At 42.3% G+C, this 27,857-nt stretch overlaps 1 protein-coding gene and 1 non-coding gene across 2 annotated transcripts; one reads left to right on the top strand and one right to left on the bottom strand.

Moving 5' to 3' along the window:
* The first annotated feature begins 8,522 nt into the window (after positions 1–8,522).
* On the top strand, positions 8,523–11,617 carry LOC120894537. The gene is made up of 3 exons (XM_040297185.1): positions 8,523–9,243; positions 10,000–10,297; positions 10,492–11,617. The coding sequence occupies exons 1-3, from the start codon at positions 8,939–8,941 to the stop codon at positions 11,566–11,568; spliced, it is 1,680 nt and encodes a 559-aa protein (XP_040153119.1). The 5' UTR covers positions 8,523–8,938; the 3' UTR covers positions 11,569–11,617.
* A 1,227-nt stretch (positions 11,618–12,844) lies between these two features.
* Trnaq-cug lies at positions 12,845–12,916 on the bottom strand. The gene has a single exon. It is a non-coding gene; the product is annotated as a tRNA-Gln (tRNA).
* Between the last annotated feature and the right edge of the window lie 14,941 nt (positions 12,917–27,857).

The raw sequence follows: 27,857 nt of genomic DNA, 5'->3' as shown, positions 1-27,857 counted from the left end.
ACATTAATGTCCGTCATAGCTGGTCTGATAGTACAGTCGTCAACTCGTACGACTAATAATCATGCCCGTCATGGGTTCAAGCTCCGAATAGATCGTGACGTAGGCCTGACTATCCTGCTATGTCTAATCACTCAGTCACTGAAAGCCAAGTCCAGTAGTGGCACACGCAGGTCTTGACCGATAACGGTTGTTGTACCAAAGAAGAAGAAGAAGAAAAAGAATAGAAAGAAGTTGAAGAAGAAGAATAAAAAGAAGTAGAAGAAAATAGGAAAAAGAATAAGAAGAAAAAAAAGAAAAAGAAGGAAAAAAAAGACGAAGAAGGAAAAGAAGAAGAAGAAGAAGAAGAAGAGAAAGAAGAAGAATACGAAGAGGGAGACAAATAGGAGATAAAAGAAGAATAAGAAGAATAAGACCTTGATGCTTTGGCCTTGAACGACAGTTGAACGGCAGTTTTTAGATGTCCTTACCCAACACACATTCATCAAAGAATTATAATATTTAAACTTGTTGAGATCAACACATCTGCCTGACAAATTAAAGTACAGTGGAGCATCGTTTATCCGGGTACCTTTTATCCGGCTTTCCGTTTATCCGTGCTGTTGAGAAATGACAGTTCAATACAAAGGTGACATTGCGTTATGAGGAGGATATTTAAAAAAAGCGGTTATAAGAGCACAATATCATAACAAAACACACTATAATTCATGGCAATTTACAAATATTATCATGGAAAAAACATGAAGTAAATAAAAACTGGGTTATTTTTATCAAAAAATAGGAATTTTTTGAAGAACTAATCAGAAATTGGTGATTAAATATATCTTTTGACTCATTATCCGTGTTATTCGCTTATCCGGTCGAGATCAAGGCCCGAGAAGCCCGGATAAACGGCGCTCCACTGTACATAACTATTAACAGTAACTAACTTGATTACACAACAGACCACATCTAGCAAAGGGAAGATATCAAAGTTTTTTTTTTAATTCAGGAGAAGTGGTCCAAGCAGATATCAAAGTTATTTATTTACAAAATATGAACCTGTCATGCCAGCATACACTAAGCACAGACTCTTAGCACTAAATGCTATATTTAAAACATCATGTATGAATGAGCTCATACAGTAGAAATGCAATGCTTTTATTTGGCCGAAGTTACTCTGACCCCTAGACGGCACGCTACATTTGTAAGTGGAATAACATTCAAACCACCGGAACAGGGCGACGACGACGACGACGACGACAACGAGAATCAAACCGACGTGTCAAGGCGACCACACACACCACAGAGCAAACGTCACGCGACACGTGCCCGCGTCGGTTTGCACCAAAAATCGCCAGTTTTAGGTGTTAAATATCGCGACACCCGTATCGCCAAACCGGGGAACGGAAATGTGGGAGATATATTTTTGTTTCTTTTTTTTTTTTTGGAAAAGAAACCTTTTCAGTTCATCACAGCCATCCCAGCAGTTAGCGCTATTAATCTTGTAGCTGAAGCTAAATTCCGGTATGTCGCTAGGAATCGCTTCAGTGATAATGTATCAACATAGCTTGCAGCATGCGAAAAACATATTTTTGGGTGTATGTTGGGTGACTGTGGGTAAAGTGACTCGTGATGGGTGACTTGTGTGAGACGGTGAGGATGAGCGAGAATGGAATGTGTTTTGTTTGAAAATATTTTGGAATATTGTGTACAGTTGAGTGTGGAAATAACTGGCAACAACAACCGCCAAGACAGGTCACAGTTTGTTTGCTTATTATTTATAGAGAGCGACACTATAGCATAAATTTACAACATTTCAGATGTTCTCGTAATGTGTCAATAAAAGAACTTTATATAAATGAAATCTTTTGCCATTTATAATAATATTAAGATCATTGAATGTTCAAGACAAAGGATTCAATAAGTCAGTCCTCGTTGGTTTTGCTTTGATTGCTTGTAAAGTATGGTGAAATACTTCTGAAAAAGGCATATCATGCCGTAAAACCCGTCCTATTCTTTGTAAATTTACTGTTACACCATTTCCCTAACGAAATACCCTTCCAAATCCTTCGTACAAGTTATCGCAACCTAATGCACATTCATACGTACCGGGAATTGCAGTGAATGACGACACCCGGTATGGTTCGCGAACGACGTCAGCAGCAGCAGTTCCCGGTTGATGGGAAGGCATTTTTCTCTACTCCCTAACGATCGTCCATCGGCCAGAGGCGAACGTTAGCGAGCGTGCCTTCATTTGTCACCGAAATCGTCCGTTCAAGAATGTGTCGTTGCCCGGGTGGGATAGGCTTCTTGTGGGTCCCGGATTTCCCGTTTACCGCTCTTGTTAGCCAGCGCCAGAAAACGCGTGCGAGATGGCGAGTGATTCGAAAACTGTAATTTGAATGGCATTTTTCAGTGTGTCTTTGTGTGCACATCCAGTACACGTGTGGAGGAAAAATGGGAAAAGCAGTACGAGTGATCGTCATCGTCATAGAACGAAACCCCTTTTTTCCGCCCATTTCGGAGGACAAATCAAAACAAATAGTAATAGTATTTGGGTTGGCTCTTTATTCTCGGAGTCGGGAAGGATACATTCTAAAGGGAACGTGGAGTACGTTCGGGAGCGTAATTGCTGGGCGAGAGTTTTGTTTTTCAACCGTGTGTGTTTGAGTTTATGTGGCCACGAAGAAACGTGTCCAACGTTGAACTGGGTTGCTCAGATAAATATTTTAAGTTCGGTTCGATGTGATACGTTGTTAGTTAGTCAAGTGAGTCAATAAATAAATAGGAATGTTTGGGTATAGTTTTAGGACGAGTTTTGGTTGATATAGGCATAGTTAGACTATTTACGTATATTTAATTAACAGTCGTACTTCAGATCTCTGATACAATGTTTAGATCATGGAGAAGATCTTGTCTTCCTGGATCATTTAGATGTGATTGCAGGTTAAAATTAATGCTTGTGTTAATAAGCTATGTTAGAATTTTGTTTACCTGGTTTAAATGTATTTCTTTGTTTAAGAACTAACCCAACCTTTTTATTGCAAAAGTGTGTTATAAAACTATTGCAATTACTTTATATTTTACATTCAACAGCATTCCTTCAACTGGCACTCTCATTCTTACTGAAGCAATTGGCAGTAATAGTGACAAAAAGCAAACAGCTTACCGAAGACTTTCCACCAATGCACAGTTCCTATTCTTTAGAAGGATTTTCCACCGCTACTGTATTAACGTCAATTACGCAAACATAAAGAAAACAAATAGTGACACTAATTTGTTACTCCATCCACAACGGCACCGGCGTGAGGTTTTGCTGAGCAGCTCGACCGGGGCAAGCAGCCCGGAGCCGCTGCTGATGTTTGTGTAGCTCAAATATAAAATATTTTCCTTTTTTCCGCATTTCCTCAACCATCAAAACTATGGCTGGAGTAGAGAGTTTACTACCACCGAAGTGGCAACGAAAAATCCGGTCCGCGAAGCAGAGGAAGAGTGCAAACGAACTCCTGCAGCCGCTCCTGTGAGCCGGCGAGGCTGGAAGAAGTAAAGAAAGCCATAAATGTCACGTGCTCGACGGAACAACCCCGTCCTCCGTGTGTAACACCAACGACCGCAGAAGAACCGTTGCTAGCGTAGCAGTGGGCGCAGCATTTGAGCGCAGCGGAACAGCGAAAGGGCGTAGGGCCTGAAATAATACTGCGCAGCCGAATTTTGGGCTGCATCATCGAGCAAATCTGACTGGTTGCATTGCTGGTTGCAAACGCTTGCAGCACTTGGGGTACGCTTGGGAAATATTTAAAGCCGCTAGAAAAACAATCATAAAATGTCGCCGGTACTGTTTCTCCACCGGCTCTGGAGGGATTTATTTTCCACACTTAACACACTAGCATCCTTCTCTTTTGGTGGTTGTTCTTCCGAACAGAAATGGGGATAAAATTGAGTGGAAATCAATGTTGCAAACTGTGTACGTCCGAAAGAGGTTTTGGGCGGTTGATTTCGACCCACTAGCATTCGAATGGTGGACAAACAATGATGGGTGTGTGTCTGTGTGGCATTTGATTTCCGTTTAGCATTATGATTGGTACATTTGGAGTGAGGCTGATGCATGTGGTTCTGGGGTGGAAGTGTTAAGTGTGGGGGGAAGTGTGTCTATTTGTGCTTATTTGTTAGTTTTGATTGGTGTTATTTTTGATAATGTTTTTCTACAATTGTTTTAAAAAATTCGTCTAATTTTCTCTATTTTCTCAAAAATGTACTTATTTTATCTGTTTTGTATCAGTTTGTACAATTTTCTATCATTTGTTGTGCTTCATTTTGTATTATTTTTCAATCATTTACAAGTTGTAACAATTTAGAGTGTTTTGTTTTTACTTCTTGACTTTGCTTATTCGTAGTTATCAATTTTACTTATTCTATATGTGTTTTCAGCTTCTTTTTTAAATTATGAAATTATCCGAAAGTTATATAATTTTGATGTTTTTACTTCTATTTAACTTTTAATATGCTTTTAATCCACTTCTGTCTACTGTTAGTAACATATCTATTCGTATTCGTATACATTCTTAAAAGTATGATCTTTTTTTTATTTGTGGTTGGCTTTGTGAAATACAAACTAGTATGTATATTGTTTATATGCTTGCTATCATATAATAACACAAAATTGTCGAATTTCGAAAAAAATCTAAGTTTCACTTCTGTTTTTTTATTTCTATTTTCGTTCATCTATTCTTTTCTACTATCAAGTCTTTCAAGACAGCTTTGAGTAACATATGTTTTATTAAATGTCTTGATCCTACGCTTATTTGTTATTGTTCGCCACGTGAGTTAATTTGTTTTTTTAATATTTAACGAAGAAAATGGCAACAATAAAACATCTGAGTAACAATCTTACAGGCACTTACGTGTTCCTTTCACGGTGTCTTTCTATCCCATCGGACGAAAGCATCATCGTGCAGCGTGCATGTGCATCAGAGCATTAAGCCAGCAAATCATAAAATATAAAACCCATCGCAAGCGTACACAGCACAGCGACACGGAACGTAACCGCAGTAAAAGGACAATAAAAAAGACGAACAAATACGAAAAAACAACCAGGATGTGCACGCTCGTAAGTGAACTTTACCGCATGTGCAATGGATTTACAAATTTGTCGCTGCACCAAACCGGAGCCTGCGGAAGGGATCGGGGACATGTTCATAAACAAATAATATATCATCACTGTGCGTTCTCTGTGCGCTGGAGAGCAGTGAAAGCGCTGTAAACTCGTGAACATAAAATGCAATAAAGTGTAAGGAGTAGGAAGAGTAGCAAGAACAGTAAAGAAAATGTGGAAAATCTGTGGAACGAACCTGGACGGATGACGGTGGCGCTAGAAAAAGATTAGCCGACGTAAGACGTCGCCTGGAATAATGGTCATAAACGTACGCAGTCGGCCAAGGGCATCGGGATGGTTTTAAGACGTTGAGAAGCGTGTTGAAAATATTGACGGGCACTCAAAGTGATGCAAATGCAGAATGGGAACACGATTGGTTGATTGACAGAGCCACTGCTTGGGAAGAATATTCCTACAAATAACAAATGACGGAACATATATATACCAAAAAACATGAATGTTAAAAAGAAGCGTAATTTAAGTGCCTTTGATCATGCACTAAATAGGCTACACACAGATCTCGTTGATCCCAACCAAATGGGTTTGCATTGCTTTGACGCTGAATGTTAGTGAGGAAGAAGGAAGAGCTACAAACAATTGCTAATAGGCCAAACCAGAGGCCTGTGGGTGCGAGTGTTTTCAGACCTTTTAAAGACGTGATTCGAAGAAAACCGATGTTTTGAAGTATTTTGCTCCTTCTGGAGCAGATCATCAAGCAAAGGAGCCCTGCTTTTCCCCAAAGGAGCTCCTAGGGTACGGGGGCCAACCGTACAGGTGTTTATTATGATGAATGTTTTGTTTATTTCCAGTACACTTTGCGGGGTTTAAAGTACATCTTGAAAGATTAAAAGACTGGCCCGGCACGGGCATAAAAAGGAAACCGCCCAGCCTTTTTTTCCCTACTCCAACGGTATGTATGGCTTTGGCCGTTTGCTAATGAGTTGCCGTTGTAAATGCCGGTGTTTTCCCGGCTCTTTTTTTGTTGTTGCTGTTGTCGGAAGAGGTGCTAAAGAATGTGGAACTTCGACTTCGACTGGCCGGATGTTAACGGCTGATCGATTGACTTCAAAGGCTTCGGCTGGGATTGGCCGATTGTTGATGGCGTTGATGGCCATGGTGCGCTCGTGGAGGAGTTGATGAGTAAACAGTAGAACGGTGGCATTACGCGTGAATGCCAAAGACGGCAGAGGCCTGTGACTTGTGGGCGGATGTTTTTGCAGGGTGAAAATTTGCAACTGGTAGCAACATCAAAGTGAAACGCGGGAAAGTGAATATTGTGAAGATTTGATTCAAGGCAAGAACGGTGAAGTGGTTTTGGAAGTGTAATCATGGGGAGAAAGATAAGATCTTCATTTTAGATTTCGTTATGGGGTTTAAGTAATATTATCTTTTAGTAACACTATTATAAACCTGCATAGCACAAAATTGGGAAATTTAAATATATTGCAAATGGAAAAATTGAACAAAATGCATCCAATTGCTAGAACTGGTCGTAAACATGACTCGCGAACTCTACAATCTACTCTGCACCAAAACGCTTTATTGTGCACTTATTTGGTCAGTGCTGGAGTATGCCAGCGTTGTGTGGTGGTCTTCCTCTGCTCGGGGAGATTGGCGCGATTGGAGTTCATTGGAGCGTAGGACAACCCGTTTCGTGATCCGTTCGTGGGAGAGCAACCACTACTACGCGAAAAGGTGTTTGTTGCTCGGCTTGCCGCAACTCGACGACCGAATACAACAGGCTAGCTGTCATCATTGGGCTTCTCAATGATAGCATTGTTCTCGTAGGTTCATTTGTACGTGGCTGCTAGAACCTTTCGTCCTCGAGTACACTGCTGACCTTTCCGGAGACAAGGATCTTATATGATAAGGCGGCATCTGATGCGTAAGAGCCTGGCTTGAAGGTTGCCGATGTGTTGTCCCGTATTAATTTTCTTCGTTTGAATATTTAGCGTCTTTGTAATTGTTGTGCGTAAGTGTGAGACTAAATCAATTATTAAATCTAACCTAATCTAATGGGCTTAGAAGTCCTTCGATGTGATAATTAATATACCAATATACAATGATTTTAGGTAACAGTGCCGTGAAAAAAGTAAAAAATATGACTTTGTTAAGGATAACCTTTACTTTTGACTCTTCTCTTTGATAATTGGGATGAAGGCCCTTGGATTGATCTACTGATCCAATATCAATGATCTACTAAAACATTGATTTAAGTATGCAATAGGTTGCGCTCAAGAGGAACCTTAAATTGCATTCCCTTAAGTATATTTAAATGATCCAACAAAACAATGCGCTAAGATTTCCCAAACCAATCTGTTTGTAGATGGAGATCTTCAAAAAAAGGCCACCTTTCTTTTGGTGTTTTTTGAGAAGATCGCTGAAATCTGGAATACATTGAGCAATAATTCGAAACAGACGTTCCCCCGAAAAAATACTAGAAAGAATCGTGCATGAAAAGGCAATAAATTATCTTTTAAATTCTTACAAAAACAGATCGAAGTAGAATGTTGCTTCCGTCAATGTGACACCATTTTTAATCCCCACTCATCATCGACCACAAATCATAGATCGGCTTATGGCAAAACCTCTCCCCCATACCCTACCTTTCCACACTGGCAAAAGCAAAACAATCCATTTGCCACGGTAGAAAGGATCCACCGGTACCCATTGGAAATGGGAATTTTCTGTGGTCGTGGAAATTCTAAATAAATAGATGGGCGGAGCCAAATGGCAGTGATCCGCGATCGACACGGCGGCACGGATCGCTTCGGTAAACGGGAAAGGAAGTCATAAACCGCGGGTCGCGTCCGCCTTCGTAATAAACACGTATGCGCAGTGTGTTCGTGCGCAGGCGCCCGTTCCGTTTGCGCAAAAGACACATCAGATCGGGTGACTTCCGAGGAAAAGGGGCCAGAAAAAATAGAGAAAGAGAGAAAGAGAGATAGAGCGTACTGCAAGTGAAAATTCGGTAGTGGAAATCTTCCACGCGGGAAGAGGAAAAATCAAAGCGCAATAAAACGGTACAATTCTCATCCTTCGCGCATCGCTGCACGCTGCATTGCACGTTTACGACGCTGGATGTAGTGTAAAGCATAAATAATGTGGCGATGGGATGAGTTACCGTTTTTATGGGAACGATCGGGTCGGTGGGTCGGTTGGTTGTGCGCGCGGGTGCTCTTCGCTTCGGAGGTGTAGATCCTTTTCCCCGATCGCGCTTAGCGGGTTTGTCGAAGGTGCCGTGTGTTTATGAAAGATGAAAGTAGTTGTTTCTGTTTTGCATAAAATAAATAGATGCTGTGTGTGTGTGCGTGCGGGTTAAGTCGCGTCCCGGGTATGGGGTGGTGGATGGAAGGGATGGTTTTGCGTGCGGTCGATGGCGTTGTTTTGGATCTTCATCATCGTCGTCAGCAGTGGCCCTAAGGGGGCGTAAGCCACTGTTAACGATGCGCGAACTGGCGCGCAATGGCGTTAGGAGGGTTGGCTCGTTGTGTGGTTTACGGAGAGGCAGGATTTTAGTCGCTTGCTTCATCTCGTGTGAGACGCATTGCGCCGTGTTCTTGTGGAGTGAATATTTGTGAGCAAAGGTCAACCTCTCGAGTAACATCTCAATTCCATGAGGCCGAACTGTTCTTAGACGGGTGGATTTATTCAAAGTGTTGTCAATTAGATTGTGTAAAGTGTACAGTGCGTCAGGAAAATCGATCTGCAATATTTTTAGTGATTCCAAATACTCAACTGTTTGTGAATTATCAACGAGAAAATCTTTGTTGTCGAAACCGGAAAACGTCCCCGAAATCCGTCGGAATGTTACCGTACAGCTCTTATGCGGCAGCAATACAGCAGATCCAAAGCCTCAACCACGATCTGGCACTGTTTAGCAGTCAGCACGCAGGTGGACGCTACCTACCCCATCCGGAGCACAGTGCGGCCACGCTGGGCCAATCGTACTTTGGGCTGAACAATTGGTCACTGCCGTTCTCGTTCCTGAAGTCGGTCCATCGGCCGGAAAAGCCACCCTTCTCCTACATTGCCCTGATAGCGATGGCGATCAGTAGTGCACCGAACCAGCGGCTGACACTAAGCGGAATCTATAAGTACATTATGGATAAGTAAGTACGATTTTTTTAAATCAAAGTTGGGCAGAAGATAGCAAAAGAGTAGTCACTTTTATAAACAATATCGGTCATTTACATTAAAATAATTTGGATAGCGAACAGTTTATTAGATCTATTTGGCAAGTAAATGTGAAATTTAATGAAGTAAATGTTCTGATTAGAATAATACTTGGAAAATTAAACATCATTTCGTCATATTGGTTATCCATGTTTAGGTATTTAAATTTGGTTTGAACAAACTAAGAGAGTTTTTCAAGTTTTTTTAAAAATATTTTGAGTGTTACCCCGCAAAATACGACTTACTCGGAAATTTGAGATATGCGATTTCTTCACGGTCCGCATTAATAGCATATCTCGGGAACAACCTGTATATTTGATGAGCATGACCTGCGTTTGAATAATATGCAAATAAGATTTTGTTTAGAAATTATCTGGTTATTTGATTTTTTTAATGAGAATTTTTCCAATCGTGCTGTACTGTACACACGCAAATATCTCGAACTATTAAGATTCGCTGGTTTTAGTAATACAATTAGAAAAAGTATTTTAAAATATGCACGATAAGGTGCTTATATGATATGCAACGATTTAATATGGTGGAACTCTGTGTTGATAAAATCCACCACATCTCTCCGTCCGTGCTTCTTCCAACTCATCCAATTAGTCTCCTCAAACCCAGTATCTGCCGCCCTTCGTTCACGTACGGTTTCTTCCGTTTTCGCCTCCGCATATCCGCGTATCTTCTTGCAGCTTTCCGTACTATCGCGAAAATCGCCAGGGTTGGCAGAACTCCATCCGGCACAATCTCTCGCTGAACGACTGTTTCATTAAGGTTCCGCGGGAAAAAGCGTCCGGAACCGGCGGCAAGGGCCAATCGTCCGACGGGGACGGCGGTGAAGGCGGTGGAGGTAATGCAGGAGCAGGCGGCAAAGGTAGCTACTGGATGCTGGACCCGTCGGCAAACGATATGTTTGAGCAGGGCAATTACCGGCGCCGTCGTACCCGCCGACAGCGCAACGCAAAATTGATCCTGAACGGCCACTTCCAGGTAAGGCGGTCGGATGTGGTTAGATAAATAAAGGACGGTTGCTCTGTTTCACCGTGGAGCTGGGAGATAGGAGGGGATAGAAAAAAAAAGATAGAGCACAAGGGGAGCAAACAGGCCTGCCTGCCGATGCTTATCGTATGCAGTTCCGCGGTTTGTACAGTTTCCGTTTCTTTTCCCCTCTGTTTCCCTCGCAGGGTTCACCGTTTGCGCTGGCCTTTCCACCGACCGGAGACTTTATGAGCCCGTCAACGGTAACGCACCTGCCACCACAGCCCCACGGTCGACGAAACGAGGGCACTGATCTTCATCATCTGATAGTGCGAAATGATTTGATACAGCAGCGGCAGCAGCCGTCTCCGGAGCTGGCCGATCCGGCTCTGCTTTTGCTTGGTTCCGGCTGCTACCATCACCCTCACGGCGGCTATGTCCACGGGGCATCCTCATCAGCAGCGCTGCTGGCCGATGGGCTGGTAGCAGGTGATTCGCCGACGTCCTCCCTTGACACAACTTCATTAGCCGATACGAGCGGAGCCCGGGATGGAGTGGGCCACCAGCGTGGAAGATGGTCACCTTCTTCAGCATGCCACCACATCAAGCACCGGAGCGACGAGGATACGGTTCCCTCCATCGACGGTGTAGATGAAGTAGAGTTCTTGGAACACTCCCCGAGTGGCACACATTCTGAGGGCGAGTACGAAAATGAACTTAACGCACTAAATCCGGCCGGCGAGCGACATCCGAGGATGGAATTAAGCGCACGTGCGAGGAAAAGTGATAATTGCTTGAACCAACAGTTCCCTTCGACGGTGCGCTTCACGGCCCACTCGCTGGACGCTTTGCTGCTGGGCGAGCTGAGTGGATTGCGTGTTAGAGGCTGCGAGCTAACGTCACCTTTCTCGTGCACTACCAGTCCCGATCGGCAAAGTTCTCACTCGGGCGAACGGCCGTTCCGAACGGTCAGTCCGGATCAAACGGGATTTGCTACTGCCCCGGTCGGTGATGGTTTGTGCACACCTGAAAGCGCATCGAAACCGACACTTCCGACATCGGTAGCAGCAGCAGCAGCAGCATCCGTCAGAGCGTCCGGATCGTCCAACTCGCCGGTAACAGCGTACTGCTGCCCCAGTGTAAACAGTGCCCGACTCTCGCCCGGCCGGCGTGAAAGTCCGAAAGCTGGCTCACCGGTTACAGTGACCGTACCGGTTCGCACGAAAGTTGGTGGCTTAAAGTCGAGCAATTTCACCATCGAAAGTATTATGCGACGGGACTAGGGAGCGTGATAGCATGGTCGCCATTTACATCTCTCGCCCATCAAGGGTGGAGCGGGGGGCGGGGGGGGGGGAGGAGCAGATGTGTGGACAGTGTGTTGACAGTAGCTTAAGTCGACAAACTAACTAGTCAGTGGAGTGGTTTCGTAAATAAAATTCGTTCAACGTTGCCGTTTGGCCACGACCGAAACTGACCATCGGGGAAGCAAGCACACGGAGAGAGCGAATGGCAGAGGGAAAGTTGGTGTTGGTGTAAGGTGATGAATAGACGATTAAAAAAGATGACATCCCAGCAGGCGCTTGGGGACTCTGGGAAGGTGTGTGTGTTGGCACTCCTACCGGTTGCATCCAGCTTTGTTGACTCTTTTTAGTGGTGCTTTGAAATTTGGCAGAAAATTGAAGAGTACATTACTTCTCGGACACGATTTACTGGGCGTTCGTCGTTCTATTTTTTGAGTGCTACTAACAGAGAATAAATCTAAGCTTTTGCCGGTACAGGTAGTACTGGAGATGCCTTAGAGAATTCCAAACACTTACGATTTTGTATGCGTTTGAAGCTAAATTATTAAATTAAATTGTTCAATTATTTTTGCAATTATGTTGTGGGAGATTGTACTAGTTTCACAAATCCTTTGTCAATTAGCTAAAACTACCCAGTTCAAGCAAAACAAAACAAACAATAGTTATATTTTGGCTAAAAAACAAATCGATTTATAGCGAAAATTAGAGTTATGGCGTTTCTCTGCTGTCTGTATCAATACCGTATCTCGGGAATTACCTGGACTTGTTTGGTTTGGACTTGAGGTTTGGTTTAACGTGTACAGAGTGTACACCTTATAACGAGTTTCCCGCATAATCTCATCATCACCATTTAGAATCAACAATTCTAAATACTCCACAAACACCTCTGTGTATAGTTTCTTTATAGTTGATATTAAACAAGCAAAATTTCGCAAAGCGAGTAACCACACTTGCATTATTGATACTTTTTTTTAAATCACGACCGCTAATGTTGTAAGAGTGAAAACATAATTGGAAAAATAATAAGATTTGAATTGGCAATATACACTATTTTCTATTGGATTTTCCGTCATAAAGACAAAGTGTACTATTTTAGCATTGTTTTATTAGCTCTGGTATGACATATTTTTCTTATCATACAAATTACATGAAACGAATTTTTACGAGTTACGAGTTTTTTTTTGTATAACTAGTGATTCACAGGATTGACCTCGTTATGCGAGAAATAAACAATAGAAAAAAAACTTTTCTATGCGGTAGGTTCCACCGAGATTTGAACTCGGATCGTTGGATTCAGAGTCCAAAGTGCTAACCATTACACCATGGAACCCGACATGCGGAGGGGTCTGAAATTAGCCATTTTGTTGGGTGCGGCTTGGTCGCCTAATTTTTTTCGAAAACGAATTAGCAACGATCGAATGTGTTGATTCTATTATTCAATTTCATTATTTGGTTTTCGTTTATCAGCACACCCAATACCATAACCCTTTCTTTATGCTGCTGGTGCTGCTGCTAATGTTGGAGAGTAACGACGGGCTTATGTGGCGAGATTGCTGCTGCCAATCTTCTTCTCTAACTCCCCTCCCTCTGTTTACCGATTTATCAATGCGTGTAAAATCATTTTTACGCGAAACGGTTCAACGATTGAAACGGCAACACTAGTCGGTAGAGATAGGGTTGGGTGTTTTGTTTCAGTGATCTCACAATCTCCCACCCACCCGTGCTGGTTCTCACCATTCGGGGCTAGCTCGATTCGATTTATCATAATTCACCGGCCTCGCGGAAGGGCATAGGAGGAACTCGGAGGCCGCGCGCATATCCAAACCCGTAACGATGATGGCAGTGAAAAAGTTTGTTTTAAAAATCTCAGGTTCTAAATTCGATTTTTTCGCTCGTTATTCATGGGGCGAATCTAATAAAGTTGATTTATGCCACCGGTTCGGAAACGGTTCGGTGGCTCACGGAAAAAGTTTACGTGTATCTGCGTGTGTATGTATGTGTGTGTGTGTGTGTGTGTGTGTGTGTACGTTTGTACCTTCGATGTTGTTCTGTGTCCCGGGGAAAAGGGGTTGTGGTCTCGATTGAAAGGAAAAAAATGGGGAATTGAATGTCAAGTCAAACTAACGCCGTACAGCCGGAAAGCAGCAGGGACAAGCAGCAAACTGCATCGGTCGCGAAATCGCAGCATTTTCTTGAGGGTGTTTTTACAAAAAAAAAAAAAAACTTCGACTTCGAGCGGCCGCCGGTCTGTTGATTCAAATTGTCCTTTCTTCCGTAAAACACACAAATAAAACTTGCTTCATATGTGTGCAATGATTCAACGTTTCTCCCCTTCGGTATTTACCTTGCGCTGGCACTAAAAAGAAGCAACCTGGTGTTTGAGAAAACTGTATCAACAGGATACGGATTGGGCTGGATTTGGGTTGGAAGAACCGGTCGCGGACTTAAGACCAACGAAATATGACTTTCCCAACTATGAGCGAAGCCTCCAGGCGTCCTTTCCTCTTCCAAATACTGGTGCTGTTGATGCAGGAAGAGAAAGAGAGGTACATTGTCCCACACACACACACACACATGAACACATATACACTGAAGCAACTGAAGCATGTGAAGCATAAATGCATAAGCAAATCATCGTAAAATATTTGCCTCCACCGAGCATGACATAAATCTGCATTCAATGGTTGTGTGTATGTCGTACCTGTGACGATGTGAATTGCGCCCTGTGTACAGGAAAGGCGGAGGGAGTTACCGTAGCTGGTTGGGAAATTGTTTTTGTAGTTTTGGCATATAAAAAGGTACACAAGTTGGCCGTAACGTTGTCCTCTAGGTGCGGCACGAATATAAATAAAGTGAGCTAAAGCTAAGGGTGGCTTACGAAGCGTTTTGGAAGCGATGTTTTAGAAGTGAACAAATTGATGTAAAATAGAACGAATTGTTGTCGTGCCACATAAATCAGAACATATGAAATAAGTGCTGTAAATGTTCAAATTTAAGCCGGTATAGTAATTATCGAATGAATGTAAAAAAATCTTAAAAATTGGAAATTCAACGACAAAGAAAAACATACAAATGATTAAATTACAGCAATAATTCTATACAAAAGTATGATTTTGAATTATTGCATAGAGTAGCTGTTAGGTTGGTGTATTTATTATTATTTCTTTGAAACAAATACAAGAAAATTGAAAGTTTAACAACGAAGAAAGAGAAATCAACGATAGAGCTACCATTAAATATAATAAGAAAGCACAATAAGAAGCAATAAGTATAAATCAAATTATTTACCTGTTTACATATTTAACACTTATTATACAGATGATTCCAAAAGCATCCAGTTTAAAAAAAAGATTTGCCTCAATACTACGCACCATTGCCAAGCGTAAATAGTCAAACATTGGCATGCCCGCCAAAAGCACACCTGTGCCGTTTCGGCCTTACTTAGGGCAAACGCCCCGCCTCAAAACGCTTGGTACAATAATAAAACCAAACAATGTCACCCATTGCCTGTTTGTCGAAACCATCGAAACGCAACACCGAACCGTGCAACCCACGCGGCTAAATCAGCGATGGGCGATTAACATGATTTAGCGGGTAAATTATGTGCAATCAATCATGCGGCCCCTGTGAAAAACGCAACCACCCCAGGGCGCAAAGGTGAGGCGCACACTACACGCACGAGGTCGCGCGTAGTATCCAAAACAAAGCGCACCCGCCAAAAACAACTGTGCGGAAGGTTTGCGTAGCAGTGTTTTCTTCGGCAAAAGATGCTTTTCTTTTGGGGGTTTACACATACACGCAAGCACACACACACACGAGACTTAGTGCACATGGTTGCCGTGCTTCTCCGTCGACCGTAAATTGTCTACCGGTTGTGGCTGGCTTTTAGGCTTGTTTTTCGCTCTATTTATCTTATTTTGTGCTGATTGAATCGGTGCCAAGTTTCGATCTGTTGCGGGCAGCGGAAAGTTGAGGGCTGGAAAGCGACGCTTCACATTTGCGTGTGTGTGCGCGCGGGTCTGTTTTTTTTTACCCCACGTGTCCACGTGGGGCTGTACTTTTGCTGATTGGCGATGCAGCGGTGGCGGGTTTTGTTTGTTTTGAAATTTCACCAATCTACCAATCGAATCGAAAGACACGAGTGGGGTGAGGTTATGTGAGTGTGTGTGTGTTGGTTCTGATTGGAAACGAAAGAAAGTGAATCGTTCGCGTTTCCGCGGAAGGCTAAATAATGCGTTCCCCGGGAAAGAGAGTTTGGATGTAGCGTGTATGTTAACACGAAGATTCGAGGCCCACTTTTCCTCAGGTGATTGTGTGTACACGCCGTGCTTCCTTAGCACGGTTTGCAACAATCGTACGCGATCGATGATGGCACGAAATTGAGTGATAAATGTTACGCTGCGCCATTTTGGGTGTATTGGTCTCAACCCCGAATTTGCTGCTTTGCATGTCTGTTCGGTATTAGTCAGTGCGCCTTGAAACGATCGTTTGTGGTTGACTGAAGGTAATTTGTCTACGGCTGGTTCATCGAAATGATGCCGTTTAAGGGAGGTTTGCTGTTAAAGGCACGAGTTGTATCATTATAAAATACATAGCACTTACACAATCACGTAAATAACGTGCTTAAACCAATGCTCAATTGTTCATTATTTTGTACTGCTGAGCGTGATGGAGACGCACGGTCGGTTTCAAATAAGTTTGTTTTAGTGGTCCATTCCTGGTCTTTTCAACTACAATTTTGATTATATTATTGATTACATCGTTAATATTATATTATTGATTACATCAATAATTGGGCTTGGTTTTAAGAGATTTCTTGATTTACCCATAGCAAGATATTCAGTCCTACGTACTGGACACAACATATGGAGCTTCATGTTATCCAGACCTTATAAGCCAAATAGTCTAATAAAAATTAGTTTAGAAGTGTATTTGAGAGTCTACAAATAAAAAACATAGAAACTGTTAATATAATTACACAAATATTCATTCAAAATCATCATAGGCAAAATAAATGATCAAAACCATGCAAAATCTCTATTATAATACGCTAACCCGGTAAGTGGTTGTATTCAATTTTTCATATAATATACACTAAAAATGAATATAAGGAAAAAATACTGAATAACTCGTTAGGATTTGAAGATATTTTGATAGCAATGACAATAACATGCTCAGAAATACAGGCTTATATTAATAACGGTACATTCTGCCCTAATAATCGATGCTTCAAAGTTTGACCATAGTATCAGGATACCGCTAAAAGTTCATTGTTTAATGGTCTGACGTATAAACAACATTACACTGTTCAATAATCAGCTTTTATCTTCATTTTTGAACTCTGAACTCAAGCAGTAAACTTTTCCAACATGTTCTAGGTAATGTTGTACATTTTCATTTCATTCCTGTCACCACATCTTTGAGAGCAATTTTCCACGAAGCTACATACCAGAGCGCGAGAAAAATGTTTTAAATAAATTCAATGCTTTATTGCAGGTGAAGTGTAAGTAAAATCACATTTTCTTAAATTTACTTGCAAGAGTGCACTTATCGTTAGCAAGGAGAAAGCAACAAATCGGAGGAAGCGGCATTGATTTGGCTTCACCCTTAAGTGCAAAGAGTCTGTTTCGTCTTCGGGCTGGAAAAAGCAGCTCCAGCATAAAGAACACCCGCTAACAGGCAAAACACTTTGCACCGTTAATCACTTTTGATCAAGTTTGTTTTTATGTACTTAGAGTGTTTTTTTTAAAGATTTTTTGTTGCGATTTTTCCCCTCTTTAATAGGACGAGGTTTCCTTGAAGGTGGGTTAAGTTAATTTCTGCTACCATCTTCACCAAGTGGGGTTGTTCCTTTTTCTAGTATCTGTGCGGCGTTTTTTCCAACTCTCTCTCTCTTCTTCGTTTGCAAACTGCCAGTTGGTTATTTTTATTTCTACGATAAGCGAACGGGATCCTTCAGGGTGAGATCTTAATATTAAATTTATATCCTTGCGGTTTTGTTTATGATACGCATAGCGCAGCAAAGAAAGTTATCGTTGGTCGCGAGCGTACGCGCCATAGTTAAGTGTCGCGCGAAAGCACAGGAAAGGAGAGGAGTAAACAAGAACAAGTGAACCTGCACAAAGACGTACACTACTGCTTGTACACCTGGCGCGCGGTTGGCGTGCGAAATTCCCATAAAGCAAAAAATGGATGCTTTCTTGGTGCGCGGTCTAAGGTCCACTGCATTTGGCTGCTCGTTGCATCGTACGGTCGAACCCGGGGAAGGGGTGAATTCGTCCACCCGTCGGAGGCCAAGGCAAGACTGGGTCGGTGAGTGCTGGGGCTGGGTATGAAACGGGTCGGAGATGTTTCCTTTGGTGTTGAAGTGTAAAATTGTAATAACAAGCCGAAGTAAAGGAATCACTTTGCACCTCTTGGCGCTGGCAGTGGTGGGCGGAGACGCCAACGCCATAATAATGAGAGGTGAAGGTGGAAGTAGACGGAGTAGAGGAGTAGACGGTTGGAATGTTTGGTCAGGAGTCGCATTTTTGCCGCTCTCCAGGAAACACTTCGTTCCACTCCTCTGCTGCTCTTCCGCATCGTACGGGCGTGAAGGTGAAGTGTAATTTAATTATGTTTTAATTATTTTAATTTAGACACACTGATTCCGTGCAACAGTTGACGCCCTGGTGCTAGGTGTTAGTATGAGGTGTGTTAAGACAGTATGCACCGGTGAATGTGTGTGTGTGTGTGTGAGAGTGAGAGGGTCTACAAGGATGTGAGAGGGTCGTATGACTGTACCAAGTGGCAAGATGATGAGTAGCGTTTCCGAGTTGCTGCTGATTGAAGGTTTGTTTTTGCATCCTGTTGAATAGAAAGTTGTGCAAATCAAGCAAGTCGTTTGATGTTGGGCTGTGTGTTTACTGCTTCCCGTGTGTTCATAGCAAAAAATTGCTTAAAGATTGGATGTCTAACGTTTTGAATGGCTTTGAAATTCAGAATACAAGTTAACAGAAGTGGAAATGCCAATTAATATTAGTAAATATAAATCTTTCCTTTCTTAGTAATATTATTTATTCCAGAATTAAACAAAAAAGTTAAAGGTTTACTTGAGTTTTGGAGATAGTTTTTTCCAAATTAAATTCCAAAGTTATAGAAATTGTCCTACAAGGAAGACAATATATGATGTGACTTTGGCAATTTCCACCAAAATCTAAAGATCATTTGGGCCTTTTCAGTGTGAACTATTTTGCTGATAATGAGAATAACGCTAGAGTAAAGTGCATTACTAAGTTGAAAGGGCCCTCACAGTTTTCCAATAATTTAAATGCCCTCACAGCAGCTTTTATTCCTCTAAACCACATTTGGAAACGAACGCAATTTACTTTCTCTTTAGTGAATGCCTGAACCTTTTCGAACAATACCAAATTCATCGTTTTTGTTTGAAGGGAGTTGAAAATGAAAGTTCGATTCTGTTGACCATCTGCTTCATGGGGTAGGAAATGTAGTTGGTCAGCATTATTTGCCATTTTCCCGGATGCAGCCTTCAATCACATCGGAGTGGGAGAAGACAAATCACGCCTAACTTGTACTCGTTTGTGAGCTCTACAGTGAGATGCACGTATGTAGGATTAGTTAAAAAAAATAGTATATGTAATTTCCGATGTATTCCTTCTTAATGAAATGAGTTTACTGCGTACCATACTGTAAAAAGAACTGAACCGCATAGAGATATTGAATGGCGGGCACGCGTATGCATTCGCAGCTAAAATATGGGAAGTGCCTTCCTTTTCAAACGTGAAGGAAAGCTCCACCCATAAACGCAAATATAAAAAAAGTAATCTGCTCAAACGTTTCTGCCGTTGCTGGATTTGTTTAAGTTACAAATTCAATAAATTTATGGATATTCTATGCAAATATTAACTTAAATCATTTATGCAAAGAGAAGGAGACAGCGAGCGAGAGAAGGGCATTCGTACCGGAGTAGTCGCGCACTACCGTTTACCACTGGCTTGGCTTGTCTGATCTTTGCCGGAGTCCGGCGTGTGTGTGTGTGTATCTGTTTAGACTGAGTGGACTGGGCGGCACAGAGTTCCGGGCGTCCACCACTTCGACGACCACTTCCGTCCACACGGCTTGCTACGGATGAAACTGTAAAGAAGCCGGGCGGAATTTCCGATGCCCGTTTTAACTACCATCGAGAAGGTTCGAGATTTTTGGTCAAACACATAGACCCACATACACACACACGTACAAGTTCGAGCCGTCCCCCCTCCCCCCCGGAAACGGTTCCGGTGTGTTTGCGTTAAAGCAGAAACAGCAGAAGTCGGGTCGGTATTTGGTATTCAGATGGATAAGGCATACGTAGCTGTTTTATGTCCCCCAGCGTCTAATCACGTGCCACGTTTGCATGGGCGGGTGGCACATCCGCATCGTGCTCGTGGCGACGTACCGTCTGCGAAATAACCATTTCTTCGGATGGACCTCGGACCCCGGAGGTACCGTTTTCTTCGCTTGGAGTAGGAATTCCGGTCCTGCCCACATCAGCATATGGCTTTGGTAATCGACGGGCGCAATGTCGAGGCGTCCAGCAGAAACTAATAATTTCTCTCTCACTCTCTCGCTATGTCGGCAGTTAGAATGAGAGTACCTTTCAGGGGATATCACCGGACCCTGCGGTTCAGGAGATGAAAAGGACTCCTCCTGCATCGTTCTGCCGATCGCAGCCGGAGGAAGGGTGAAGGTGTTCATGATTTATCGCACTATCCGTCGCATGCTGCCCCAGGTGCTGCAGCTGGTGCTGCTGCAAATAAGAATGGTTTGGTTTTATTGTATGCATGAACATTGTTCAAATTTCCTCACACGGTAGAAGGGAATTGTCAGGCTTGGGTGAAGATATTGAGCAGCGCGTCGACGTCGAGTACGGTATCGGCGTGGGATGTTTCCGTGTCCCCGTGTCTGGTCTGGTGCTCCGGTGCATGATGTATGAAGTAATGACAAGATTTAAAATGGTCTTTAAAATGATTTAAACCCTCACCGTGCCTTGAGTGATATTGAGCAGAGTTTTAATCAGCTTTATAGGATCGGTACTTACATTTCTTGTACAGCAAGAAGATATTTACCAACAGCATGCTATCCCAAACGCTCTCGGTGGGGTAATCGGCACGGTGAAAGTGCAATTTATAGCCTTTCGATGGCTTCATTCAACAGTTCATAAGTCAACTGGTGCGTGAAACATCCACTGGTGATGATTATTACCGTGTGCGTTCCTGTGCACCTCGCTGGTAGGTGTAACAAACTTGGAGGCACTGCAGACTTGTCCCTCCCCATCAAAGCCATAACGCGAAACATGAAAAATGGATGATTCTTTCTCGATCCGCGGAGTACTTCTCCCTTCCAGTGCAGTGGCTGCCATGCAACTGCCCCCCGTCATCCCTGTCGGATTATTATAGCGCGTGATCTTGCGCAGACCGTGTGCCGATGTGCCGGGACAGATAAGTTTAAAATTTATTCATCCAAAAATTCCACCACCACCGATCTCTCCCACTGTTCCCGCTTCTTTTTTTTCGTACGCCCAACACTCTCTTTGTCCGGATGCAATGCATCGCCCCGGGATAATGCACGGTGGTGGAGCTAGCGCGTTCCGCCAAATGCCACTGCCACTTCGCTTGCTCGGTGTGGAAGCAACAGGAGTTTGCTTCTCTGCTTTCCCTATGCCACGGTACGGGGTTTTTGGGGGAAAATTTAAAGTGACATAAATTATGCACAAACGGTAGCAAAATATATCATCACCCTGCCTTTCTCAACCTGCAACCTGCCTCTTCATCCATGGTGTCTGGTTCGGGCGTGGCAGGGATATCCCGACTTTACGGTGGTTTTGAATTGGACTGTGGTTTGTTGTGTGCTTGAGCTGGTTTGCTGCGCGGGTTGGTATAATTCGATGGGTAGATCGTGTCGTTGGCGCACATGATCCAATCCTAAATCATCCTTCAAATCGGCATCGGCCAGCGAGGTGTTTGAACGATGCGGCATGCGGTTTAATTGTTTCTACTTGTGTTTGTGTAATAATAACGAGATGGTGCGAGTAAGGAGACGTTTTGGGTGATGTGTTTTTGAGTAAAGTATGTAAAAGCCGACTCTGTTTGTTTTTGCACAAAATGGAATAGATCAATATGCTGAAATAACACAGTATAATACATGAAATTGTGAGTTTTTTTTATTGGAAATATTGTTTCTGAGAGAGAAAAGGGGTCTCTGATGGAACTCGTATGCATTTACTTCCTTCTAATTAAATTGCTATCTCTTTATCAAAAATATTACAACAAGCAACAACATTTGTCTTAATTTCACATAAAATTGGAGTTACTTTACTACTTACAATTTCGGCAAGATAAAATAAATAAATTCGGCATGAATAAGTTTTCCATAAAGTACCCGTGGCCCATACTTCACTTCGAAAACCTCGTTACATTTCGTCGGCCGACATTACATTTCAGCAACAATCTACTGTAAATAGAATCCATTACACAAGCACACACACACACACACGTTCATGCACAATTGCTACACAAACGGCTACGTTCGGCGGGATAAACGACGGCGATGGCGATTTTTTCCATTTGTGATTTTCGGCACAAATTTACTACTAAAAGGCCTTGCCTTTCGCCTAAAACTGAAGCTCGCTTGCGTATAAGTAATGCACAACCACTTGCGTTGGTCCGCGTGGCGCGTTCGGGCGTGTTGGGGTCGCGCAACGAATCGCAGCATCCAACAAGTCGAGACGACGCCAGCCAATTTAATTTCAGTGCACAGCCACTCTGTGTATGTACCGAGCGAGGGGCATAAAAGTAATACCACCGTACTTCCCCTGCTGTCGTGCTTTCCAACGCTCACTTTCGATTTCGGCATTCGGCTGTAGTGCCTGTATAGTTCGTTCTACTGCTGCTGCTGCTGCCAACCATTCGGCGAAAGGACATTCCCTTTTGGGTTGGGCTCTGATGAATGAATTCATTTTTTTGTTGTTGCTAGCTGTGTTGTTATTTCTTTCCTTGCCTTTTCCCTCCATCTCGTACCGTCCCATGGCTGCCGAGCATTGTGGTAACGAGTGGCGAAAGGATTGTCGTGCTTTACATGCGGCCATTACTGTCCAATAGTGAGATTGTTAGGATGGCGCCGCATGCAATCTGTACCGTCGAGTACTGACTTACCGGGTGGCGGGGACGTGAGCGGCCAGTTGGTGGCGGGGAAATGAAAACAATTCCTACTTACAAATTGCAGCGCTACAGAACTCTTCAGCTCAAATGGACCCACTAGGATCCTAATGCTAAGAGGACACTTACGCCGGAACGACCGTCACAAACGAGGAATATTTCATCTTTTCAAAAGCCAAGGAGGGAAGGCGCGTGAGTAAAAGAGGAATGAAAAAATGGGAGGAGAGGAACTACAATAAGGGGCTTTGTATTGTATGATCTGCGTTTTTTTTTTCTCTGTGACTACTTTTTCCCGGTCAATTTTCTATATCTTTCCCATCCTAGCCGAACCGTAGCGGTCTTGTTGATTCCATCAAACGCGAGTGGCGAAAGTTCTTTTTTACGTGGCGTTATCCGCCACGTGTCCTTTTTGGCTGAATTTTGCTGAATGTTTTTTATGGAAAACTTTACGACCCAATGTTTGGTAGTGTCCGAATGGCAGGAGATAGATAAACTGATAAACAGTGATGGTGCACTTTAAGAATTGAACTGAATTTGCAAAAGATGTTTGGCTGCCGAACGTAAACGGGCAAACATCAAACTCTGGGCAGAAGTACGAGTCAGATCGAGTCAATTTGATTCGCAAACATTTGCATTGCTGATGGGCTTGCGAGGGGTGCACTGGGTAGAGTTAATGTAGGAAATTGAATGTATTGTTTGTAGCTGAAGTCATGCATAGTAAGTTATTGTTGTACTTAATAAAAAAGGCTTTTTAGAAACACTTTTATGCGATCTAGATCTAGAGTGGTTTGGGCTCGAACCCGTGATCAGGAGGGAAATTGATAGTTTGCTTCTTGATATCCAGGGTAATCTGCCTTTGGTGTATTTTGTTCGCAATTATTGGTATTAAGAAAAAAAGTCCAATTAAGGATAAAATATTTCCTACATGTTGGAACTCATTTTCACAAGAGCATCTTAAATCAAATTTGAAATTATACTGGATTACTGAATTGTCATGAAAAGTAGAAAAAATACACAATTACCACGGTTTACTATAAAAAAGTAGTTTAATTGTACATCAACAGCTACAATCTTCATTCAAAGTCTTCATTTACAAAGCCTCATCTACAGGACTCACCTTGTCGCTCAGATGCGCATGAAGTTCTTCATTACAATACACTTTCTTTATTATTCAATCTACTGATGTTCTTCTTAAATTCCTAATGATTAATTATATGAATGAATAAATAAATTTAAGAGTTTTATAAGGGTGTCTCAAAGATTTTTTGCGAGTCTTTTGAATCTTACTAACTGACTATTTCTTAAAGTGATTTGAATGTTTCCCATAATCAAATTGGAAAACAATCTAAAACCATGATTTACAAAAATCATGGAAAACCCTATATCAACGTATAAAGCATTAAATTAAGTGTTAAACTAATAAACCATACGTGATGTGACTACATGTTATGTGACAAAATAAAGCACCGTTTCATTTGTTTGTTAACTGAATTCTTCCCCTCACATTTGCCTGGGAATAGAGTTCAAGAAGTTCATAAGACGTTTTAACCTCACAATGGAAACGATCGGAACCGCAGCATCGGGTTTCTCCCATCACCCATACAACCGCCCAGAAAGTTTCGCCAACAACAGTTTATGGTAATAAGTGAAGTGGTTATTTAAATGAGCAGATTCTTCACAAACACACACACACACACACATCGGGGTGGGAGGAAAAGGTTGACTTGGTACGGTGGAGAAACCAAAGCTACTGAAACCAATCCAGTCCAAACAGTCCAACGGGCACAAGGATCGAGTTTTGACCAGTCAGTCATTTCTTGCTTTCCTCACTTTCACACTCCTTCACTCCGGCTAGGTCATTCTCTGTGGCGCGTTTGTGTCTTAAGAAAGACGATAACAAGTAGAACGCCAACTCGCCGCTGCACACCAAGTCGCAGGCGACAGTCGCTCCGAACTGGAATTGCTAATTAGATGGTGAGTCGAATCGAAATCAGTGTTTTGTTTGCCCTCAGCTCATCTCAGCTGCTATTGGTGGGGTTTTGGTATCTGTCCTAGGGTTTTTTCACTTCTACTTCTGCTGCTGCTTCTGTTGTGCTAGTTGTCTTAATGAAATTGTTACTTACAGTGCTGCATTGAAGCACCAGTAGATTCGTTTTATGGTTTTCGATTTCTTTCGCTTATTTTCTTCAGAATAGAGCAGCGAGAAGTAAGAGAGAGAGAGAGAGAGAGAAGGAAAAAACAGTGCTCTAGATGCAGCAGAGAGTGTGGTGGCACCGAAAAGGATCTGATAAGGCGAACTGCGAAATGGAATTGACCCATCGTGACCCATCGTGGAGTCGATTGCATCGGCCAAGGATTATGTCAACGGCAGACAACGAGCGAACGTGTGAACGTACTGGAAAGAGAAATCATCTGACTGTTAATGGTGCTGCTATTGTTGGACCCCCTTTGAATTGGGGCAGGTTTTTGGGGGGAAAGGTCACTATTTTGTTTGGGATGGCTACGGTCGAACGGTGGGCAAGCAAGTAGGCAGGAGAGGTTACTTGCTGCATTATTCATCGCACTTCGTCAACCGGTTGGTTGTAGCTGCAGCTGCTGGGAGTGGTTTTACGTTGGTGTTTTGTGTTGCAACTACTGCAGCTGCGTAAAGAAAAATCACTTAGAGCTTGCTTATCAGATGGGAAGAGCCGTGTGGTGGGTTTTTCAATTTTAAATTGTTTTCTTTGTTTGGTGTTTGTTTCAGCGATCGCTAGCGATGGTCATGTTTTATGGATGTGAGCTTATTAGTTGGAAGCGAAAAGGATGTCAGCTCGCGAAGCGTCGAAACGAAAGCTTGTAAGTATTTAAATAGCTTTGGAGAGAAATAAGATCCACTTGTACAGTGTGAACATTGCCTACGCTACTTTAAGACAAATTCAAAGCAATGCAAAAGCAAACGCTCAAATAATAGTAATCATGATTTTCATCGATCTATCGCATTCACGAGTTATTTTATAGACATGAGGAGAGATTTACAAAAACGTGGATTTTCGACTTCACTACCCAAAATATGTATATTTACGAGCTACAAACGACTTTTGAACTGTATGGATTGAAGCCATTTTCTGGAATGAAAGTTATCCCGTTAGTTATTCGCCTTTTGGAACGGGTTGCAACGTGTAAGCATGCATCCTTCCGAAGCCTCTATCCATTTATGTCAGTTCAGTTGGCTGTAAGATTTTCCATCTAGCGCGATTTACTGCCGCTGGGAAGGATCAAAGCCAAAACTATGTTCCGACGGTAGTCTGCCATACTATATGGGCATGCATCCGCAAGGTAAACGCAAAGACAGAGACAGTGAAGAAAAATTGCTTGCGGAAATATCTTATCCTACAATCGGATGTAGGAAATCAAATCGCTTTCATCACGGCACAGCATTCATCAGAGCGATTTTTTCCCTTTTACTCTAGCAAATATATTTTGCAAAACATGTAAAAAAATCGAGGAAAGTTTTAAAGCCAACTGAGGGGGATGTCCGCTCGCGAAAGAGACGAATTGCCATTGGCTTTTGGAGGGCGTTCCATTCTGCATCCAGTGCTGGGAGTTGTCTTGCTCAGTTTTGGGTCGAAAACTTCCCCCAAACTGCCTGCAAGAAACTTTTTGCACCACACATCGCGTACATCTCGCGGGTTTTCGATGCACTCCCGCCGGCAACTTATTTCACCGCAGCGGCGTATTTTGTTTGCTCGCAGGCAACGGAGGTCTCTTTGAAGAGGCATTGGTCTGTGTGGGTCTGCTGTCGCTGGGACTGCAATATTTGTGCAGTGATGGAACTTTTGGGTTCTGCTGAACGGGATGCTTGGGGATCTGTAGCGCGCTATCATCGCTTTTCGCGATGGGGGTTTTGCAACTTTTTGATCCGCAATTTCCCATCAACCAGATACAAACAACGGTTAACGTGGGCGTGCGGGATACAGATGAGAGCTGGAGAGCACACGACATGGGGCGCTTTCGGTTGGTTGGGTGATTGAGCAAGGCGAACAGTCAACGCAAAAGGATGAGCTTACCAACCATCGTGTGTGGGTTTAGTTTTGGGGTTTAAGTTTATTGATTGAAGTTTGATATAAATGTTTCTTTGAGTTTAGGAATGTTGAGTTTTGCAAGAATTCTTCAAATTCGTTGCAGGAGATTAGGTTATTTAGTTACATTTGTTTTGTTTTGTTCTATTGAAACACAAAGAGTTGGTTTAAATATATATACATACTTATACGTATATATGCAGACCATTGTTTATGAGGTATGTGTAGGATGTGTGTATTATACTGGATTATTGAAACTCGTCATTCGAGTTTCCAACGGGATTAAAAACCAGCACTGATTCCATATTGTACCAGAGAACGCTAGCAATTGTCTGAGAAGAGCCAACTGACAAGAACTCTTGATATATTTGCTTACTGGGTAATTTGAGGATAATTAATCAAAAGCTTAAGCTCCAATATCTGTGCTGTTAACTATTTTTTTATATTTTCTGTAGGTACCCATTACAAAGTGCGAAGCTCCATTACCGGTAACACATTTTGCGTTTTTACATTTGTAAAATATTCGCCCTGTTTTCCGATGTTGCAAATGTTAGTTCTTGTATCCCAGGACAAACACATTTTTATATCATTGGGATATGTTTAAGAAGCCAACTTGCTATTCTTGTTTTATTATAATCTTAATATAAATAATATCTTGTTTTATTATAATCTTAATATAAATAATATAAACAATAAACATATAAACCTTGTTATGTACATCTGTTTCATTTTTTGTATGTTTTTCGAATTTTTCGTTGAATTCATATCGAAGAAATGCAACATACAGTGAAGTCTCTTTAAACTAAATTTAAAAGACATTTACAGTTTAGTTAAAGAAGGCTCACACAATCTACATGTTGCTATGGGACATCCATAACAGCACATGACGATATTAGAGAGATTTCATTGCATATTAAAGGTTTTATGTTCCATGTTCCTGTAGCTACACCGAACAGTTCAACAAATCGACAAACCATGGGTATCTTTTTTCTCAAATAGAAATGAAAGTGAGTTCAAAATG

This window comes from Anopheles arabiensis, chromosome 2 (assembly GCF_016920715.1).
Source record: "Anopheles arabiensis isolate DONGOLA chromosome 2, AaraD3, whole genome shotgun sequence".
In the NCBI taxonomy this organism is placed as follows: Eukaryota; Metazoa; Arthropoda; class Insecta; order Diptera; family Culicidae; genus Anopheles; species Anopheles arabiensis.
The sequence above is the reverse complement of the archived record's forward strand: the minus strand, read 5'-3'. Positions and strand labels throughout refer to the sequence as shown.